This window comes from Hoplias malabaricus, chromosome X1 (assembly GCF_029633855.1).
Source record: "Hoplias malabaricus isolate fHopMal1 chromosome X1, fHopMal1.hap1, whole genome shotgun sequence".
NCBI classification, from domain to species: Eukaryota; Metazoa; Chordata; class Actinopteri; order Characiformes; family Erythrinidae; genus Hoplias; species Hoplias malabaricus.
In genome coordinates, this window is record NC_089818.1 from 7,965,592 (window position 1) to 7,988,557 (window position 22,966).

General features: G+C 40.5%; 1 protein-coding gene and 4 non-coding genes across 6 annotated transcripts in view; 2 read left to right on the plus strand and 3 right to left on the minus strand.

Moving 5' to 3' along the window:
* si:dkeyp-97b10.3 (NACHT, LRR and PYD domains-containing protein 1b allele 2) overlaps nucleotides 1-22,759 on the minus strand; it is a 32,713-nt gene extending 9,954 nt beyond the window's left edge. The window contains exons 1-9 of one of the 2 annotated variants that reach the window (XM_066652535.1): nucleotides 22,585-22,759; nucleotides 22,429-22,468; nucleotides 11,228-11,259; nucleotides 4,497-4,529; nucleotides 4,252-4,326; nucleotides 3,173-3,208; nucleotides 2,997-3,029; nucleotides 2,053-2,096; nucleotides 861-913 (exon numbers count right to left, since the gene is read on the minus strand). In XM_066652535.1, coding sequence (XP_066508632.1) covers nucleotides 861-913; nucleotides 2,053-2,096; nucleotides 2,997-3,029; nucleotides 3,173-3,208; nucleotides 4,252-4,326; nucleotides 4,497-4,529; nucleotides 11,228-11,259; nucleotides 22,429-22,466 — 344 coding nt within the window. In that variant the 5' untranslated portion in view covers nucleotides 22,467-22,468; nucleotides 22,585-22,759. Of the gene's footprint in view, nucleotides 1-860; nucleotides 914-2,052; nucleotides 2,097-2,996; nucleotides 3,030-3,172; nucleotides 3,209-4,251; nucleotides 4,327-4,496; nucleotides 4,530-11,227; nucleotides 11,260-22,428; nucleotides 22,497-22,584 lie in introns of both variants that reach the window. The other variant, XM_066652534.1, reaches the window with a different exon arrangement.
* Nucleotides 2,275-2,346, minus strand: trnaw-cca (transfer RNA tryptophan (anticodon CCA)). Its single transcript has one exon. It is a non-coding gene; the product is annotated as a tRNA-Trp (tRNA).
* trnat-agu (transfer RNA threonine (anticodon AGU)) lies at nucleotides 3,913-3,986 on the plus strand. Its single transcript has one exon. It is a non-coding gene; the product is annotated as a tRNA-Thr (tRNA).
* trnar-ucu (transfer RNA arginine (anticodon UCU)) lies at nucleotides 5,805-5,894 on the plus strand. Its single transcript is given in 2 exon segments — nucleotides 5,805-5,841; nucleotides 5,859-5,894. It is a non-coding gene; the product is annotated as a tRNA-Arg (tRNA).
* trnar-ucu (transfer RNA arginine (anticodon UCU)) lies at nucleotides 7,751-7,840 on the minus strand. The gene is given in 2 exon segments: nucleotides 7,751-7,786; nucleotides 7,804-7,840. It is a non-coding gene; the product is annotated as a tRNA-Arg (tRNA).
* Nucleotides 22,760-22,966: the final 207 nt, after the last annotated feature.

Genomic DNA, 22,966 nt, shown 5'->3' on the forward strand with positions numbered 1-22,966 from the left:
GTGACTGTCTGTGAGGAGTGTGGTGTGTTCTCCCTGTGTCTGCGGGGGTTTCCTCCGGGTGACTGTCTGTAAGGAGTGTGGTGTGTTCTCCCTGTGTCTGCGTGAGTTTCCTTCGGGTGACTGTCTGTAAGGAGTGTGGTGTGTTCTCCCTGTGTCTGCGTGGGTTTCCTCCGGGTGACTGTCTGTGAGGAGTGTGGTGTGTTCTCCCTGCGTCTGCGTGGGTTTCCTCCGGGTGACTGTCTGTGAGGAGTGTGGTGTGTTCTCCCTGCGTCTGCGTGGGTTTCCTCCGGGTGACTGTCTGTGAGGAGTGTGGTGTGTTCTCCCTGCGTCTGCGTGGGTTTCCTCTGGGTTCTCCGGCTTCTTCCCACAGTCAAAAACACACGTTGGTCGGTGGATTGAAGACTCAAAAGTGTCTGTAGGTGTGAGTGTGTAAGTGAATGTGTGTGTGTGTCTGTGTTGCCCTGTGAAGGACTGGCGCCCCCTCCAGGGTGTATTCCCGCCTTGCGCCCAATGATTCCAGGTACGCTCTGGACCCACTGTGACCCTGAATTGGATAAGCTGTTACAGATAATGGATGGATGGATGGATGGATGAGGCCATCATGTCACAGAGGTAGAATCCTCATCACTACACCTTCAGGAGCCTTTAAGTTAGGAGGCATTACTCTTAGTAACTTTTTCTTTTGTATTTCTGCTATTTCAAAAGAGAATGACATGGTCCCATGGAATATCTACTTTTCCCTTTAACTGGGAAAAGTATAGATTTAATATTGTACCACTGAGGATACATTTACACTGTTTGTACCAAATATGCACCAGTATAGTACAAAGACGGAAGAAGCAGTTGAGAGGGGGACTCACATTAGTCTGTCTCTAGAGATTTTTCTGGGTGTCACAAGATCATAGCAAGGCCTCTGTAAGAAAACAAATAAACACCGTTTCAAGGCAAAACTACATTCCTCAACAAATTACACAATCTACACACCTATAAAATCTGATCATATCAATACCATCTGATTCTGTTTAATCACCATTTACCATCTGCTGCATTACTAAACCTGCTCATCCCTCTACTGAGCATGTGAAGACTTACATCATTATATGAGCCAGACTGGCAGTTCTACATAAGGATGCACTACTGTGTGAATCATGAGCTGACGCTGATATCCAATATTTTGCATTATTTCATGCCTGCCATTAATTATACAGACAAATGAACCTTTAAAAAATAAACAGTTCACTCTTTTGGTCTTATTGAAATATGACCTGTTTTGCTCAAAATACCACAAGGAATTTCGCCCCTCTCTAAAACAGCCCTGTTCACCACTTTCACTACTTTCACTACTTTCAGCACCTGTTTCTTTAAAAATGACCAATGAGCGATTCTCTGTTCAGAGCAAAGCAGCGAGGAACGAATGGACAAAAGCACTCATGTTTGCATGAGATTCTTATCCCTCTGCTCTCACTGAGTACGTTTTACATGATTTAACCCCTTCTATGCAGCCTTCCATAAGCAGGTCTGGGGCTGTGGGTGAAGTTATTCAGTTACTCCTGCTCCTAACGTCAGAAAGGGAGCCAGAACTTAACGTTTTGTTGAATCCTGTGTTCTCTGATTTAGTCAGTCCACCAAAAAGGGCCTATGTTGTATTGTTTCCAAGTCTGTGGTTGGGGAGGGACTGCAGATATATATATGTTTGGGCGCAAGCACTGGACACTGGAGTTTGTCAAAATACGTTCAATTTAAGAAAGAATTAGATCTAGACAGAAAAAAAGCATGGTTTGTTTGGTCATTTGTTTTGTTACGGTTTTAAAGGCAGTAAAATAAATATATTGCAGACACCTAGTATTATGTAGTACACTCAATTCATGATCCATTATGATTTAAATAAATATCAGTCCAGGTATATCTGTTCTAAGAAGTTCTCTGCTAGTACTGATATGATTCTTGTATCGTCAAGCATCCTTCTTATTACATACAATGATTTACAAATGAACTAGATAAACAAACAGAAATAAACAACAACTTACAAAAAATTTAAAACCACATACACACCTGGAGACCTTCACACTTTTCACAGCAGTGCTTCAGTGGATTTCCTAAAAACACACAGGACAACGGAAACATAACTATCAGAGTAACAGTGCTGTTATCAGAACATGAGCAACAGCACATTCTCTAAACAGAGCCCCGCCAGTCAAATCTCCATGTGTTCTTCACCATTCTAGTGTTTTATTGAAGGCTCGTGTCTCAAAGAGAAGGTTAAAAGGTGAGGCTTGACCCCGACGTGATTTGAACACGCAACCTTCTGATCTGGAGTCAGACGCGCTACCGTTGCGCCACGAGGTCGGCACAGCTGCTGTGTTCCCAGGAACTCACAAGAGCTTTACGACATACCGGCTACAACTCCTCACTTCACAACTCCAACAGCGTGGAATTATTAACACAAACATTCAGAGACCATTAGTTTTACTTTATATTGATTCGTTTTTTTGTGATTTTTTTTAGCCCTAACTTATTAATGAAAATGATTACACAAAATACAAAATGGGCCATAGTTTTTCAACAGTATGTACACACTTATACTCTCCTAGGAAACTTGTATTCTACGTGTTGAAAACTTTACGGGACTGTCCAAGCTTTATTATGAAAAGAAGGGTAATAACAAGGAGTTTGTTCTCCTCTGCTGCAGTAACAGATTCTACTCTTCTGAGAACGTTTTACACTATACGCTGGAATACTGATGTAAAGATTTGATGGCATTCGGCCACAAGGACACAAGTGAAATCAGGTACTGATGTGTACTGGGTGGAGCAGCGTATCTCTACAAACAACCTTTCCCTGCTCTACACTTCAATACCTGGGCGACTTTATAGCCTTCCAGCTCATGCTTGGCATTGAGCATGGTGACTTTAGACTCATGTGTGATCTTAGGTCCCAAATATATAGACATATTTGTTTACATTTGACCAGGGGTGATCTGATTTCCTTATATTTACCCTCACTTGTGGCTCTGGGCTCCTCGTCTGATTCTGGATGAGGGGAGAAAAACACAGTGACTCCTCACATTAGTCACACAGTGACTCTGTTAAATGTGATCAAACTTCCAGTGTAACTGTGATCATAAAAATAAAGACTAAAGTCAACGTGACGTATAAGGGTATTTTGTTCTCACCCCGATTTAATTCCTTGTCACATGACTCTGCATTTTCTGTAAGAGAACGGAAAAACACAGGAATGAGCAAAAACATACACACGTCTACAGCAACGTACACTTCCCACTTCATTTCTAACAACTACTTTACCACATGCTCTAATTCTAATAACACAGAAGTCTATTTAACGTATATTAAAAACTATGAGCATATCTGAATATGTTTTAAAGCAGTGAGAACAGATTTAGATCCCCAGATCCCCACATTACGCCAAAACTAATTGTGTACTTTCTGGAGTAAAGAAAATAAACCTATAAATACAGACGGACTTATTTTCATGGCATTTTCTTTTTTCTATAATAAAGAGTAACATTAGTGTCAGGAACGGAGGGCAGCTGATGGACCCCTTGATGAGAGAAATCCCCCCAAGGGCAGGAGCGTGTGTTCTGTTTATATGAGCAGAAAAGGATAGAAGCTCTTATTTTATTTTGCAGCCAGTTACCGTTGCATTCACACAGTGGCCATTTACATCTCGACCAGTGTGTATCAGTGGGGGTTGGGGGGCTAGTTTCCCAATCTGGAAAAATCAAACCGTTCGGTTGTTTAAAGCTCAATGTGGATGCGTTTTCACGGGAAGAGCAAAAGCAAACAGAAACTTGTTAGTCCTGCTGTCACAGGCGTCTCCACCCTTCGACTCCCAGTGAAAGACCGGAGCATATGTTGCAGTCATTTTTAAAGCTGAAGTGCCACAGACAGGTGTGGCGCCGTGGCTTAGTTGGTTAAAGCGCCTGTCTAGTAAACAGGAGATCCTGGGTTCGAATCCCAGCGGTGCCTTATATTGCAGCTTGTGAATTTCTTGAATCAGACTGAGAACAACTAAAATATGAGCGTAAAAGAACAAGCAAGAGACCCTCTCTAAGAAGAATAGATGGTATCTGAAATATGAATAATACATGGTAGCTTACTATGCTGAAAAAAAGCAATGTACACCAGTTTTGGATCATAAAGACCAGTCTGACTCATCCCAATGGCACTGGATGGAGAAGGATGCAAGAAACCAGCTCTTCAACGAGAAGATATGGAGCCTCTTCCTACTAACCCGACTCTCTTTCCTCTTCCTCCACTTCCTCAGCATCTTCCTCTGAGCTCTCACCAGAAGATGATTCTGCGCTGTCTGTAAACAAAACCAGATAAAGCCTTGAGAACACCCGCCTCTTCTTAAATGAGGTTTATCAGAGGTGTATCATCATACCCATCATAATTTCACACGGTTTCAGTCTCACAATAACTAAAGAACAATGGTTGTATATCTGCTTCAACAATCTAACGGAGTGGAGACCGTACCTGAGCTCGCATTTTCATTTTCAATCTCACTACCTGTTTAAAGAAAGAACAGAGAAACAAAATATTGACTTCACTTTAGATTCAGTAGCAAATATACATTATTTACATTTACATTTGTCACTGTTTATTGAAGGGACCTGCCATCAGTTAAATATTTTAAAAATTTCACGATATATTTCTTAATTTTTGTCAATATTAAATAATTCCAATATTGATATGAACCGTTTATAATCCACTGAAAAACTACCAAAAACAAACGAGAAACATGACATCACCATCAAACATAAACCTCTTGGCTTAGTCAGTATTATTACTTTTAAACTAAGTTTTTAATTAAGTGTCCTGAACTGACGACAGCGCATAAGTAATGTATATTGAAATATTGAAAATGTGTATAAAAATCATATCATTGTTATTGAAACATTTTATATTGTGATATATATTGATATTGAATTATTGTCCAGCCCTATGTACAACCCTAATTATGACTTGTACATGCAGCATAGTATGTTGGGATTTGACAGTTAATTTTACTTGTAAATATGTATCCCAATCATCTTAGGGCTCCTGTAAGTGAGGTCTTTTTGAAAAATGAAGACATACACAATTATTTACTGCTCCATATTATTGCTCATGGAACAAAAACCATCTCCGAAACAAGCATTTTGCAAAGACTTGAAACGATAATGTAACCAGATATATTCCTAAAAATAACACAATGCCCAAGAAACAGAGGTCAGAATAAAAGGTTTTTATGCAGCAATGACAGTGCAGTGTTATACGAATGATGGTAAATTCAATCAAAACGGCTTTCCCAGGCACCGCTGGGGTATTGCCATGTTCTACAGAAAGCTGCCCAGTGAAAGACATTACTGTTACAGTAGAGTCATTACCGTACTCTTCAAGCACAAAATTGGTTCATATCTAAAGTACTATCTCCACCACAACCCACAATGACTGTGTGAATCACAGAAGGAGCCATGAGATTAGAGTGGAACTAAGAATCAGTAACTGAGTGATGGAGATGAACCAAAGCATTTCTACGTCTCCAGGGTAGTTTCCAGACTTCATTAACATCCCGACACAGTTAAATCTTTCTGTTACGCCGTGTGGACCAAAGATTGTGAACACATACTCGTCCATAAATTCCTCACAAAGGAACCAACAAACTCAATAGATTTAGACTGGAACTGTTAGGAGCTCAGAGGGCCTCATAACATTCTGTGGAGATTATACCAAGATTATACTGAGTGTGCATTAGTATCTTTCCACGGGCTAACACTCAGGGACAGTGGTGGTGTCTACAGTGGCTCTGTGGCGCAATGAATAGCGCATTGGACTTCTAGCTGCATGAGTGAGGCAATTCAAAGGTTGTGGGTTCGAGTCCCACCAGAGTCGTTCATTTCAGCAATTTCCAGGAGTTAGAATGGCATTTTCTCATCATTTATTTGAGCACCTTAACTTAATTCACTAATTGCAGGATCATCTAGAAACATTGGGATATGTACTTTGACACTTTGGGGATTTGATGACTAGTTTAACTCCAAAATTAATCGTGTTTGGATGTACAACAGTTTGGAGATTAGCCCTTATACCAGCTCTGTGTGATGTAGGAAATAGAGCCTCAAACCCGTTTAACAAAGCCATTGTTTAATATTTAATCTATACAACCCATGTTTTATTTATTTAAATTTTGATCGATTTATTACACTTTTCAAACTCCATAGCGTAGTTGATAAACTTGGACAGATTTTACAGAAAGAAGAGTCAGTGATGTTCTACTCAGTGTTAAATGTTAATGATATGCAAATAGTTAAAGAGTAGTTGAAATGGAAAATAAGGTTTTAAGGTTCTAAGGCAAAATGACGTATACTACAGGCTGTATAGTCTCTTTGCAAAAGAAAATAGTCTATGACTACTAAATACAACATTTATAATATGAGCATTAGCTGTACACTGATCACCTCTCTGTAGAGCTCAGGGTGTTTAAGTTGCTGGTGTTACTTGTTTTGCAGAGAAGGGATTTATAACGTGGGTTGTAGACACACATCTACACTACTGCTTCCTCTGTGCTCGAGTTGAGTGAAGCGCGCGGCTCAACGCGCTATTTGATTCACTGAATCAATCTAATAGAACGCGCTATTTGATTCATTGAATCAATTTAATGGAGCGCGCTATTTGATTCACTGAATCAATCTAATAGAACGCGCTATTTGATTCACTGAATCAATCTAATGGAACGCCCTATTTGATTCACTGAATCAATCTAATAGAACGCGCTATTTGATTAATTGAATCAATTTAATGGAACGCGCTATTCTATTTGATTCACTGAATCAATCTAATAGAACGCGCTATTTGATTCACTGAATCAATCTAATAGAACGCGCTATTTGATTCACTGAATCAATCTAATGGAACGCCCTATTTGATTCACTGAATCAATCTACTCCAAATAGCAAGCTTCAGAAATATATACATTTCTATGGAAGCCGCATAAAATAATAAAAAAGGCAATGATTTTTATTTTTCTGCTATCTCAATATTTCGAGATACTATCTCATTATTTTGAGACACTAAGTCAATATATTGAGATACTAACTCATTATTTTGAGACAGTATCTCATTATTTTAGATAAGCCAATATATTGAGATAGTATACAATCTCAACATATTGATAGCAACTTGCATATTAATGAAAAATAAAAACTGGGGCCTTTTTTGTATTATTTTATGTGGTGGAAACAGGCTTCAATACATTTCTAAATTAATGATATACAATATAATTAAAACATACTATAAAGTAACAGATTAATTTTCCTATATCACTCAGTTTTCAATTCTCAATATTATAATAAAACCTCAAAAAATATCTTTTCTCCCTTATAATATACTTCAATGTTTATTATACATTGACTACTGTAAGCATCTTTGAGGAATTAAAAAGTGATATATAAACATAATGTATTATTATAACGTTTTAATTTGAAAATCCAGACTCATGTCAGTAACAGCATGTGCGTCCTGGAAAACACTGCTTTCCAACTGTTCTGGAAACAGTTCTGTTTTCTGTAATCGAACACAGGTATTTCAGATCATTACCGAGACCTTCAAGAACTTATTTGAGTCATTTGAGTCCTAGCATCGGAAATCTAAAGAGTCATGAGTTTAGTCAAGTAACAACAGTATGAAGGTAACTGCCCTGACACAGATTCCCACACCACAGACACACTTTCGCGGTGAGTGAAAAAGAACGACTCTGGTGGGACTCGAACCCACAACCTTTGAATGGCCTCACTCAAGCAGCTAGAAGTCCAATGCGCTATCCATTGCGCCACAGAGCCCTCACACATGCAGAGTCATACAAAAGGATTTCCCTGAAAAGAAGGGGGAGGGTGGGTGAGGCAGAATTAAACAGAACTGGGGTGGGGGTGGATGTTTTGGTGGGTGTGGGAATGTTCTTGCAGAGTGTAAGCTGAAAAAAACTGCAGTAACCACTTCTAATAACTGATAACAGCTTTTGTAATGTGGTCAGATTTGGTGTGTTGATTGCACTGCCAGCTTGTAACCACCTTCTTTCACCACTGAAGGTAACCATGCCCAATGCCACATGTCATAAAGCTCCCCAGCCCCCAACACTGGGCTGTGGAGCAGTGAAACTCCTATCCAATCCTTTCCAAAACTTTTAAGATGAGTTAAGATTGGTGTTTGTGATCAAGAACTAAAGATCTGATTCATTACAACCAGACCTCATAAAACTTCTTGCTATCAAATCCTCACAGAAATGATCCAACATCAATTTTAAAGGCTAAGCAGCAGCGATATGAAAGTGTCAAACAAATAAATACGTAGATGGTGGACAACAACTCTAGAAGCTGCACTTAATTTAATGCAAAATGACGAAAAGGTGTGTGAACGGTCGCGTTCAAGAATTTCCGTAGTGAGCTCGGGTTTTTCCGTCAATTTAATAAAATTGTCAGTTTTAAAGCAAATTAAGCAGCTATTTTCATTTTAATTCATACTTATATCTGTCAGTAACTACAATAATGTGAAATATTCATGGAGGTCCATTAAGTGGTGCTTAGCCTTTAAACCCTTTGCAGAAGGCTAGAGGCTGTTCTATTCATTTCAGGAGCCACACTGGACGAAGTAGTCTTCACAAAAATCAGGACATACAGTGTATTTCTTAAAATTAGTTTCTTTACACTTCAAAAAGAAAGAATCCAGGAAACCATCCTTGTCTCACTCATTCCTCCCCAGGGTTGTTATTACTGTGCAGTGATACACACACAGAGCTGTCCCATTTTTCTCTGGCCAGGTTAGTAAGAACAGTCCACTGTATGGTTACTCGACTAATCTTGCTCTTCATGAGCTCATCTGTGTCCAGTCCCCCGTCCTTATACACTAATCTGAGAACCCTCCATTTGGGACATGAGAATGCCTTTTACTTTTAAGTCAAAAGAACAGTGATCTCTGGGTTCAGACCAATTTCACTCTGGTGGTGAACACCATTCACAAAGGAATTCATTCACAAAGAAGTGCACCAGAATTCATCAAGCTGCTGTGGTCGATTGGCTAAAAAGAAACCACTTTTAACCTTTCAAACACGTCCCACTTTCTTCAAAAGCACCACAATAACAGGGCTCCACCTCCATGTGGGGTTTGTTCTGAAAACCCAACCCATTAAGCCATAACAGACACATACAGTCAGGGCTGGATGATAATTCAATATCGGTATTTATTACAATATAAACTTATTACTTATATAAACTTAACTTGTTTCAATAACAATGACTTGATCTTTAAACCCATTTTTAATATTTTGACATTCATTATTCACAGCATCTGTCACTGACTGAGGGCTCCACCATCAGATCACTGCTAAAAATATTTAAAAATATTAATACGGACAAAGCCAAGAGGTTGTTGGTGGATGGTGATGTCATGTTGCTTTCGGTTAATTAAGAAATATACTGTGATTTAATGGAAGTTTGAAGTAAAACCCCTATCTGAGGAATAATACACAGTTTTAACAGACATCCGCATTGCTGTGAGGATCTGACTGTATTGAAACTGATAAAGTGACCTGATAAACCTTGAATAACTTTGTTCATTAAAAAAATAACAACAAGATAAAACCAAACAAAGCAGTTCTTGTTCATTCATATTACTACTTTTTATTTCTGACCTCCAGAAGTGTAGCTGGAGTATGGAGGCCAAAGTTAAAAGCTATTACATTGTTTTCACGTCGCTTGAACTCTTTACTAAAAAACAATACACGAGTAACATCCCGAATTAGTGTCAAAGTTGGATACAGTCACCTCAAAATGTAACCAGTACACAACGGCATCCATGAACTACGGCCTTTATTAAAGAACCCTTGAAGAACCACGCCCCAGATTCGGTAGAGGACTGTGATTGGATAGTGATGGTTTTTCAAACGTGGCACAAATACAGCACTGCTCTCAGCTGAAATGTAATCCCTGCTTTATATTCTGCTTTGGCTCTTTCACAGTGCCACACATTGGAATACAATACAGTTGAGCTGATTGGTTCGGTGGTCTGAGGATTCCATGTCTGCTTTTTGCGGATGATGTGGTCTTGTTGGCTTCATCGAGCCCGGACGTCCAGTTTGCAACCGAGTGTGAAGCGGTAGGGATGAGGATCAGCACCTCCAAGTCCGCGTCCCTGGTACTCAGTCGGAAAAGGGTGGAGTGCTCTCTCCAGGTTGGAAGTGAGATCCTGCCTCAAGTGGAGGACTTTAAATACCCTGGGGTCTTGTTCACGAGTGAAGGAAAGATGGAGCAGGCGGATCGGTGCAGGGTCAGCAGTAATGCGGGCTCTGTACCAGTCCGTTGTGGTGAAGAGAGAGCTGAGCAGAAAAGCAAAGCTCTTGATTTACCGTTCAATCTACGTCCCAACCCTCACCTATGGTCACGAGCTTTGGGTAGTGACCGAAAGAACGAGATCGCGGGTACAAGCGGCTGAAATGAGTTTTCTCCGCAGGGTGTCTGGACTCTCCCTTAGAGACAGGGTTAGGAGCTCGGACAACCGGGAGAGACTCGGAGTGGAGCAGCTGCTCCTCCACGTCGAGAGGAGCCAGTTGAGGTGGTTTGGGCATCTGGTCTGGATGCCTCCTGGACGCCTTCCTGGTGAGGTGTTCCAGGCATGTCCAACAGGGAGGAGGCCCCAGGGCAGACCAAGAACACACTGGAGAGACTACATGTCTCGTCTGGCCTGGGAACGCCTCGCTATACCCCCGGAGGAGCTGGAGGCGGTGGCTGGGGAGAGGGAGGTCTAGGTTTCTTTGCTCCGACTGCTTCCCCTGCGACCCGGACTCAGATAAGAGGTGGATAATGGATGGATGGATGATTGCATTTTTATGAGGTTTGTGTTCAATTCTGACACGAATTCAGCATTTTATTCTTTAAATGGAAATTGACACGTATTGTTTTTTTCTGGTAGGAGAGTGACATTAAATCAATGTTTCCGCTTGTCTGTGTTTAGAAGTAATCTCACGTGTATTGCAAAAACCATAAACCCACAGATCCAAGAAAACTAGAGCGTCAGGGTTATTTTCAGAAGCGCTACTTCAATCAAAGTGTTTAAATGGTATGAATGGTGTAGGCCTAAAATTCAGACTCCAAATTGAGATGGATTTGAGTGTATAATTGAGCTTACAGCGCTCTCTGCTGGACAAACCGGGCTGCTGCATTGTAAACATGCCTTACCTTTCAGATCTGAGGGGGGGATTTCTCCATTTCTGTAAAGAGAAATTCAAGCGTAAGTTCACTGGACATAGAAGGCATTAAACGGTGTATTCCATGAGTTTCCCTGCTCTGACACACCTCATTCACTCAACACTTTCCAACCCAATACTGATGAATCTGATGCTGATTTTGGAGTAATACTTCTCTCAATGTACAGTGAAGTTTGTACAAACCAGAAACGAGCGCCATGGCCTTCAAGGCTGAAAATACAGTCAGAAACAAAGGCACTGTACAGGCACCTTTAAAGGTACAAGACTGCTTTGAATGACTAGTTGTGTTCCCTAAACGTAAATTCAATAGATGTGAATATTTATAAGCTTTCATTATTGAGCTGTATACATCCTGGAGATGAAATGGGACACACAATTAATATAGGATATAGTACATTTAAGTTACTGAATAATGTGCCCAGGAGGGTGCCATCGCAGTGAGAGTTTTTCTGAGAGTGTACCGTCGTGGACATTGATATTTTGTCTTTAATTCAATGTTTGAAAAAAAAATCATACTTGGATACTAAATAAAATAAAGTCCTGAATGTCAATGCCCAGCCCATATCCTGACCTCGCCTCTGGCCAAATCAGAGCCCTTTCAAAACAAGCCACCGAAGCCATTCTTGGATGAAGGTACACCAGCCAGTCACAGCTAATATTTAAACTACAACCACGGTCGCTCGTGAAAGGAGGACAGTTATTTCTGGACGTGACAAGAACTCAGAAGGGATCCCAGCCTTGTGAGGTCAATCTTTAGGGCAAACCGCTACATACCGTCTACAATTACATGCAAAAACAAACGGTCTAATTAGTCTTCTGCTGCTAATTAGTGTAAACTTGCTTCTTAAATATGGCAATAAGATTCAGTCTTCATTCCTCAACCGTATCCTCCTCAAAGCATGAAAGCTCATGTGTCATATACTGCATAAAACAATCATTTTTTCATGGTTTTTAATAAACTATAAATGTTAAACGTTCTCCCTGTGTCTGCATGGGTTTCCTCTGGGTGCTCCAGGTGTAAAAACACACGTTTGGTAGGTGGATTGGCGACTCAAACGTGTCCATAGGTGTGAGTGAATGTGTGAGTGTGTGTCACCCGGTGAAGGACTGGCGCCCCCTGCTGGGTGTGTTCCTGCCTTGCGCCCAGAGATACCGGGTAGGCTACGGACACACTGCAACCGTGAACGTGACACGTACTTACAGACAATGAATGAATGAATGAATGAATGAAAACGCTACGTTTACTACTAATTTTCCTCAAATGTTTTGTTGGATTTCAATGACCCAGGTCAACTTACAGCACATTACAAACCAATTAATCCCCCAGAATACGGACCACCAGAGTGACTGAAAAACCCTGTCCCAAAAAAAATATATGTTCCCAATGTGCATCTGCAAAATACAGTTATTAATACAGGTATTAATTATTACAAAACCCAACCCACAGAGCTAGGGGTTAAATCTCAAATTCTTCATTCTCAGTTCTGGATGAGTTCTGGACACCACTGGTTGAATAGTATCAGTCTGTTGGGTGTGTCAGCCACGCAGGGAAAATGGTAAACCTCAAACTGATTAAAGAATCGGCATCTCTCTAGAAACAGCTTACACATGCTCTCAATCTTTATTTACCCACCTACATCTGTGCACAGGACAAAAAAAATGCAGCTGCAATATTTCCATGGAGATGATCTCCCCACAAATTAAATCCATATGCAGTTCACTCGTTCATTCATTCATTATCTGTAACTCTTATCCAGTTCAGGGTCGCGGTGGGTCCAGAGCCTACCTGGAATCATTGGGCGCAAGGCAGGAACATACCCTGGAGGGGGCGCCAGTCCTTCACAGGGCAACACAGACATTCACTCACACCCTCTATGATTGTTATTTTTAAAAAATTATCTTCTCAGTAACATGGTGCTTATATAAAATTATGTATAATTGCAATTTTTTTTTTCAAAGAATTAGTAGCTATGTTTTGAGCGACTGTGAAGAAAAAAAGTTTGTTTCCAGATGGTCTCTTTCATCATATTCATTCATTGTCTCTAACCGTTTATCCAGTTCAGGGTCGTGGTGTGTCCGGAGCTTACCCGGAATCACTAGGCACAAGGCAAGAACACACATTCACACAAACCTGTGGACACTTTTTGAGTCACCAATACACCGACCAACGTGTGTGTTCAGACTGTGGGAGGAAACCCATGCAGACACAGGGAGAACACACCAACTCCTCACAGACAGTCACCAGGAGGAAACCCACGCAGACACAGGGAGAACACACCACACTCCTCACAGACAGTCACCCGGAGGAAACCCACACAGACACAGGGAGAACACACCACACAGACATCACAGACAGTCACCCAGAGGAAACCCACGCAGACACGGGGAGAACACACCACACTCCTCACAGACAGTCACCCGGAGGAAACCCACGCAGACACAGGGAGAACACACCACACTCCTTACAGTGGAGTGGGAGTTGGACCCACAACCTCCAGGTACCTTGTGCTGTGTGACTGCAACACTACCTGCTGCACCACAATTCCACCCCCGTTTCGTCATATGAATTTGGTAAATCAACAGCACACTCAATTTAACACAATGAAGTAGTATGCAATGTGGAAGAGAAATACCTATTTATTCCCCTGGTTTTTGAAGAAATGTTGAATGAACAGTTGTCCACATATTTTTGACTGTATAATGTATATACTAATTAAGGAACTTATTTTAATTTACTAATTTCGACAGCCATATGGTATTTTAGATAAGGTAAAATATCATCAAACCAGTCCTTATCACACACTCCCTGATGTGTATTTGATAGTGTGCAGAAAGGAAAAGAAAGGAAAGGAAATGAGAAACATGAACAAAAAAGAAAGGAAACAGGCGGAGGGCAGACCGTTTACGAAAGCAAGGGAGGAGAGAGGGATGAACAAAACAGAGGATAAACAGCACTCAGCTGTTTCCGCTCTATACTTCACTCTCACAGTCCCTCCAGGTCTCATGCTCTCTCTCTCTCTCTCTCTCTCTCTCTCTATTGTGTCGTGTATATCTTCACAAAGCTGTGAAATACACTGAAAACGAAGGGCAAACTCTTTCTTTTCACACTCTCATCCGCACACTTCTCGTTCTGTCAGTTGAGGCACAATAACAGGAAGTGGGGAGCTGCTAATATCTCTCGGCTTCAGAGCTCTGACCCACTTCCACAACAGCTGCACGGCCCAACCTGAGAGGACCTGAACTGACCTCAGGCAGGGCATTGTCTGAAAACCCTGTATGATCATTAAACCTCACCAACTGAGCCAAAGCCTGACGTCACCGGAGGGCACTTTAAAATACAACCAGCATCAGAGCAACAGCTCTGCCACGAAACAAACTTACCCTGCTTCCTGCTCTGGTAGACGTGTTGATATTTAGTTAAAATAATGTCTGTGGTTGAAGTACATGTAGCTCTCAGAAACATTTCGGGTAGCCACAACACCTAAAGTGGTAGCTATAACAACTAAAGTGGTAGCCACAACAACTAAAGTGGTAGCCACAACAACTAAAGTGGTAGCTACAACAACTAAAGTGGTAGCCACAACAACTAAAGTGGTAGCCACAACAACTAAAGTGGTAGCTACAACAACTAAAGTGGTAGCTACAACAATTAAAGTGGTAGCTACAACAACTAAAGTGGTAGCCACAACAACTAAAGTGGTAGCCACAACAACTAAAGTGGTAGCCACAACAATTAAAGTGGTAGCCATAACAACTAAAGTGGTAGCCACAACAACTAAAGTGGTAGCCACAACAATTAAAGTGGTAGCTATAACTACTAAAGTGGTAGCTACAACAACTAAAGTGGTAGCCACAACAACTAAAGTGGTAGCCACAACAACTAAAGTGGTAGCCACAACAATTAAAGTGGTAGCTACAACAACTAAAGTGGTAGCTACAACAACTAAAGTGGTAGCTACAACAACTAAAGTGGTAGCCACAACAACTAAAATGGTAGCCACAACAACTAAAGTGTTAGCCACAACAATTAAAGTGGTAGCTACAACAACTAAAGTGGTAGCTACAACAACTAAAGTGGTAGCTACAACAACTAAACTGGTAGCTACAACAACTAAACTGGTAGCTACAACAATTAAAGTGGTAGCTACAACAACTAAAGTGGTAGTCACAACAATTAAAGTGGTAGCTACAACAACTAAAGTGGTAGCCACAACAACTAAAGTGGTAGCATCAACAACTAAAGTGGTAGCTACAACAACTAAAGTGGTAGCCACAACAACTAAAGTGGTAGCCACAACAATTAAAGTGGTAGCTATAACAACTAAAGTGGTAGCTACAACAACTAAAGTGGTAGCCACAACAACTAAAGTGGTAGCCACAACAATTAAAGTGGTAGCTATAACAACTAAAGTGGTAGCTACAACAACTAAAGTGGTAGCTACAACAACTAAAATGGTAGCTACAACAACTAAACTGGTAGCTACGACAATTAAAGTGGTAGCCACAACAACTAAAGTGGTAGCCACAACAACTAAAGTGGTAGCCACAACAACTAAAATGGTAGCTACAACAACTAAACTGGTAGCTACAACAACTAAAATGGTAGCTACAACAACTAAACTGGTAGCTACGACAATTAAAGTGGTAGCCACAACAACTAAAGTGGTAGCCACAACAACTAAAGTGGTAGCCACAACAACTAAACTGGTAGCTACAACAATTAAAGTGGTAGCTACAACAACTAAAGTGGTAGCCACAACAATTAAAGTGGTAGCTACAACAACTAAAGTGGTAGCCACAACAACTAAAGTGGTAGCTACAACAACTAAAGTGGTAGCCACAACAATTAAAGTGGTAGCTACAACAACTAAAGTGGTAGCCACAACAATTAAAGTGGTAGCTACAACAACTAAAGTGGTAGCTACAACAATTAAAGTGGTAGCCACAACAATTAAAATGGTAGCCACAACAATTAAAGTGGTAGCTACAACAACTAAAGTGGTAGCCACAACAATTAAAGTGGTAGCTACAACAACTAAAGTGGTAGCTACAACAACTAAAGTGGTAGCTACAACAACTAAAGTGGTAGCTACAACAACTAAAGTGGTAGCTACAACAAGAAACTGAAGATTAATTTAATTCAGCGTCTGTCAGCACAATAACTGAGGTCAGAATGACTCTATTCTTAATTTTGTGTTATTTGGACTAAAATAAAAGGCTGAAGATACGAATAATGTGCTGTGACCTAATCACAGAGCTGCACCTCATCAAAACAAAATAAAATCAATCACAAAGAAGGTATAAGTGACTAAGTATGAGTTGAATTAGCTTCTGCAGCTGTATTAAAGTTTCAGGCAAACCATTTAAAAATGACATTCGGAGGTGAGTGTGTGATGATTTAAGCACAAGACAAGACAATAATAAGCACTAAAAGTACTTGTTTTATAAGCTCCGGTGCAAAAAACCAAACAAGCAACTTCAGACAGGCCTTGGCTTATCGACTCCATCTCACGTAACAGAACGTTTGTGCACAAACGACTGCTTTCACCCTCCGTGCCGCGTCAGCTGGTGATCAGAGGGTCGAGTGTGAGTGACTGTGTCTCGTTTAAGTAAACAAAGTCAAGGTGTCTGTCTCACAGACTTGAAAATGCACCACACCACACACCACGTGGGCTTCAGCTCGACTGGGACTCGCTGTCGACAGCACTTTCAGACGTGTTCACACATGTCAGGTTGCGGAAGAGAAAACAAGAAAAGGCCTGAAGCCTTAGAGTGGAGACTGTGAGAGAAGATTTATGTCAGAGAGAGAGAGTGAGTGTGTGTGTGTGTGTGTCATGGCAAAAATAGTACACAGGCAGAACAAGTTTAGCTCGTGGCAGAAGTAGGCCACGCTTTTTTTGTTTGGCTTTTGGTTGTTTTTGTTTTGTTTGTTTTAAGCTTTCATTTGCTCTTTCTTCCAACGGTTGTAAAAATGTGCAGCTGGAGAAGAAAGAAAACACAGCCAGACAGAGTCCGTTTCATTTTTACCTTCAACTGATTGGAGGAATGGGTTCCATATCAAATTACATAAATGCTTTTTGGTTAATGTTTTATCCTGATTACTATAGTGTTATCAGGTCTAGCCTGTTTAGTGGGTGAAGTTTATGCAAGTTATGTGTGTGTGTGTGTGTGTGTGTGTGTGGGAGGGGGCTTGCACTGAAAGTCTTTCTTTAATGCACTTATTATTTCCTGGCTTATTACACCCAGTGTAAGGTCATTTGTATAAATTGTGCTGTAGTTTGAATGTTGGATCATCTTTTGTAAGTCGCTTTGGATAAAAGCATCTGCCAAATGCATAAATGTAAATGTGTTCTATTACATGAAAAACAGAGTAAGTTAAAAGAGAAAAAAAGACATCCTCTAAGACATCATCAAGTCAGCGGCATATCCCTGGTCAAAATAAAATCTACAAAGAAGTAAATACTAATAATAAAAGGAACACTACAGTGGAACCTCTACCTACGAACTTGATCCGTTCCGTGACCCGGTTCGTAAGTAGAAAAGTTCGTTTCTCGAGTCAATTTTCCCCATTTAAAATAATGCGTTCCAGCCCCCACCCCGAAAGTCACCCTTTTTGCACTGATATATTTTTACAACACTCTCAAATTAGTAAAAAAATACATGTAGCATTACTAAAAATAAAAAAGAAATACAGTGGAAACAGAAATAAAAAAGAAATAATAAAGTTGTAAGTGGTTACACATCGCTACCTTGAAGACGTGACGACTGGCTGGAGGAGTAACACAGGCACTGGCTGTATGACGGGAGGTGGGGGGTGGGTGGAATAACGGAGAGTAGGTGGATGAATGTGGGGAGACGAAGCGTAGATACAGATTAACTTAGCACGAATTTCCATGCCATTTACACTAATGCTAAATTGCTAAAGCTACAATGTGCTAATCTTAAAAGCTCACTCAAGTCTGGGGGCGCTGGGAGACTTGCCTATTGGGGTCAGGGGCCATTTCCAGCCGCCGGCTCGGAGGAGGCTCGGGTTCGTTTCTAGAGTCGTGGTTCGTTGGTGGAGGCATAAAATATTCAAATGCCCGGTTCATATCTTCGTTAAAGTTTGTTAGTAGAGGTTCCACTGTATTTAGTTTTTTGCTACACCTGCTACATCTGTAGAATGTAGCTTAATTCATTTTTATAGTCATGAAATCAAGGAAGAGGAGGAGGGAAGAGCAGGTGATTTCCGACCTTAGTTACAAAAAAGTTACACAGTGCATTTTCTGCAGTGCTGAGCCCAGATTAGCAACGACAGAGCTGAGTTTAAAATGCTACCTACTGTTCCTTCAATAGTGGCCTGTGCAAATAATAATATTAATAATATAATTATAATAATAACAAGCCATATTTTTTGTTTTTCTTTTATAAAAAAATCTGAAAATGTTTGTTGCTTTTTCTCTGCAGAAGACATTTTCACCTATTTCCATTCAGAAAATATCCGTGTATGGCTTGTGACAACTAACAACCACTAGAATACTCTCTCTGACTTCCCGTGCTAATCATCTGCGCAGTGAATAAATAAAGAATATGGTCCGTTTCCCACCTGATCCTACCTGTGAATTCTGAGTGCTGTGTGTCTGCGGTTTGGACCTCGGATTTGCCCGTGTTCTGACCTGATGATGAAGACTCTGAGTTTTTGCTTCTAATAAATCTGCTCCGCACAGGTGTTCTGCCCCATGCCTCCTACATTACACCAAGAGCACAGGGTCACACACGCAACCAAACACACCTCTTCATCTGTTTATTACTGATAAACTACATTTTTAACAACTGTGAAAGGCCTAAACACAACACCAATAAGGAACTAAACCTTCACTACAGCGTACAACTAGACTGTTCTTTTGTGGAGGAGACCTGAACTGCCGTGTGAGAAGTATGAGTCAGATCTGACCAGAGTATTTGCATGGACCTCCTGTTTCACTCGTCTCTGTCAAAGGAAGATAAAACCACAGGCCGTTGGAGCCTGAGATACAGTACACAGCCTACAGCGAATAAACATAACAACCCGACTACCCATTGTTGGTGTAATGTGAATGTAATACTGGTCTAGTTCCTTGTATATGATACTCTGCACTTATGTAATCGTGTACTCTATGACAGCCCTTTGGAGTCTTCAGATTTTGGCGTTAAATGACACATTAAACAATGTGGAGCATCGATTTTTTTATCCTTTTTTCTTCACATGTTTTTCTCCTTCGCTCTCCCTAATGTCTCTCACATTCTTACCTCTTCCACTCTTACTGTGTTTAGCTTGTAGTGAAGAGTCAGTAGATACCAGGCTTTTTTACCTTTTTACTTATAAAACAAAAATTGAGGAAGATATTCAAACAAATTCAGCTGTGGACTTTTACTCATTTTTAATCACATTTCCATTATGATATTTTTGTTTCCACTGTGTCTTCCCCTTGTGTCCGAGTGGGTTCCCTCCCAAGGTCCAAAAACACACACTGGTAGATGGACTGGCTACTAAAAAAAAGTGTCCATAGGTGTGAAAGATGTGAGTGAATGTGTGTGAGTGTGTCACCCTGCGAAGGACTGGGACCCCCCTGAGGTATTCTGTGATTCAACCACATAGCATCCTGAATAAGAGCCTCTGCCGAAATGCCCTAGACGTTAATGTAAACGTAAACCCAAAGCCACACGGGGCACAGGACACAATACAGAAAACACACAAAGGTGTCCAATATCAGCTGGAGTTACAATGTCAGGTGCGTGTGTATTTGAATATTTGATGTCACATGCTCTCAGGTTTCCATCTACCTGCAGCACAGGTGAGTCAGAGAGGATTGTTGTTCAATACGACAGACAAGGAGCCTATTTTTGGACTGGTCTGTCAGTCAATACATTTATTATAATCTGTTAAACCCAGTGATTAATCCTAAGATTTATTATTGAGTAACTACAGGGGGTGGGTAAAATAATTGTTTGTTTGTTAAAGCTACTCATACATAAAGCCAAATACATAAACTCAATACGTAAAACGATTCAATAATCACAACTACGCCTTTACTACAAACACTGGAGCATTTAATAATGTAAATAAATGTGATATAAATAAGAAGCTGTTACGTGTTAATTCTCTTGATGCTTTATTTCACAAAAAAGTAATAAATTTCCTTATATAAAGTAACAAAAAACATATTTCCTACGTTATCACTGAGCAATCTGCGTGTATTTTGTATATATTTAGTTTCCGATGCCTGCAACATGCTCCAATTAAATTTAGAGTGTTTCATCACCCTTCCTTTTAATGACACTGTTTAACTGTGTATTCTGGATTATCAGAATAATGTCTGTCTTTTTGAGAGGGGAATTTATTCAAGTTCTCACTTGATACAAGACATCTCCACCGTGTCCTCTTCACAATGTCCTAAGGGGACAAATCTGGACCACAGGACCAAGTCAAGGCCACGCTCACACTGTCTATGACGCTATGCCGCAGTAGCATGTGCAGAACGAGGCCTGGATTCGTCTTGCTGCAAGAACCAAGGACTTCTTCTACTCCCAAGCTCATGTGGCTATATTTATCACAGCACTACAGCTTTTTCACATGCAGTGCCGTCTGAGGGCTTGAAGATCACACATATTCAACAGTGTTAATGAGCCTTGTGAGTGTGATGTAGGTATCAAATTCTAAATGTGTTTATGTTTATAAAATAAAATCGAGTCGTTCAGCCACTGGAGTTAAACATGGTACAAAAAAAGCTTCAAGAAAATAAGCACATTATAGATTCCTATTTTTATTCAATTTTGAATTTTTTTTCCAGTTTTCCAGAGCAAAAAATAAATTCTATTCAACTAATACTAGATAGTATGGTCTTATTTCTTATTAAACCCAAGGATAGGGTGACCAGATCTGAGATGGTGAAAAAGAGGACACGTCTGGTCGCTGCCGTCGTATTCTTAGCTGAACCTATGTGTGCTTTTAGGTCCTTTACACCTTTATTTGCTACACATGGGAATTTCTTTTTTAATTCATCCGAGAACTTACATTTACGTTTCGGCATAGCTGCTCGAGCTGAGGGTGGATACATGAGCTTTGCCTGACGTAAACAAGGACTACTGACGTGCAGACTGACCAATTAAATGTTTACAGAGAAGGTTATCGACCAATAACGGTAGCTCTACAGTCAGACCGTCCAATCAGAAGATTTTAGGCTACTTCACCACGCCCCCTTCTCACTCAAGCGAACCAATCGGAGTAGGGGAGGGCGGGGCTAGTTTGTGAACGAAACGCTTCTCGAAGTTCTATGTAAGCTCTAGAAAAACAAAATCCCGAACGTTTGTGAAATTCTGAAAAAGAGGACATGTCCAGGTAAAAGAGGACGTCTGGTCACACTCTCCAGGGATATTATTATTACAGTACCAATTAAAACATAACTATTAAAAACACCAGAGCATTGTTTAAATGTCTGTGTGAATAAAGGGAAATTATAATGCATGTTTCTTCAATAAAATGTATGAAAGTTTATTTTTATTATAATTACGAACTCATCATGAACTTACATCACCCCGACTAGGTGTCCTAGCTCTAAGAGTCTCTGAATTCCACTATTCCAAGATAAACCAAAAAGAGCACGTTCTTGCAAAATAGACAGTGCCGGGATTTCTCGGTAATTACAAGATAATAGTGTGTTACTGAACCTCAATAATCCACACAGAGGAGGGTACAGCAGACTGTGCTGAGGATGATGGAAGTGCAAGGTGACAGTCAAAAACAACATGGCGTACATAAACATATTAAACACAATTATAAGCGCGCTATTACACATTTGGTGCTAATTTCTTTGAGTACCTTCACCTCAAGAAGGAAATAACCGATTTAAGGTCAGTTGGATTGTATGTGGCTGTTTACCATCAACCGAATAGCAGCACTGGAGTATTAGAAAATAAATGTGAGTTTAAACAGAAGTAAACATTGCAGAAAATTGCTAAAAAATAAGCCCTAAATTCGGATTTTTTAAGTATGGGCAACAAAAATGTACGTCAGAACATAAAGGAACGCGCGAGCTCTTGGATTTTAGCGATATTTACATCTTAATAACAACTGCTGAAGTGTTACTAATTATTTATTAGGTCACACACAAGGGAAAAAGATATAAACATCGGAAAGATAACAGCTCAACTTACCCATCTTCAGCTTCCTTTGTTTCGCCGAAATTGGCCATGTCTGCGACCATCGTCCGAACAAGAAGAGGCTGGTTTTAATACGTGGAGATGTTTATTTTCCCATTTGGAGATAAATATGAGGAGAAATAGCTCTAGAATTGTGGTGTGGTACCATACCTGTGGAAGAAATGTGGGAATACCCCGGCAAGGTGAGCTTTTTACCTCAGCATCCACCTCCCGCGATAAAGCTCCTCGTTCAAACGCTTAACTTCGTCTGTTCGCTTTTACGTGCATCTTAATTATCGTTTAATCTCGCCCCACTCACTCTGGCTTTTCTATACTCACTCCGAAGGAACAGGTTTGAAGAATACGTTTGAAAATCAGAGAGGTTTTCCGTCCCGCACGACGTTCGCAACTTACAACCGCATCGTGAACACATTAAGATCTCAATGACACTCGGATTAACGCCATTAAATGTTGATAGGTGACACCAGTCTATCCGTATGACCCACTGATCAGCGCTCACCGGCCTCCGCCAATCAGAACAATGTTGCCTGCT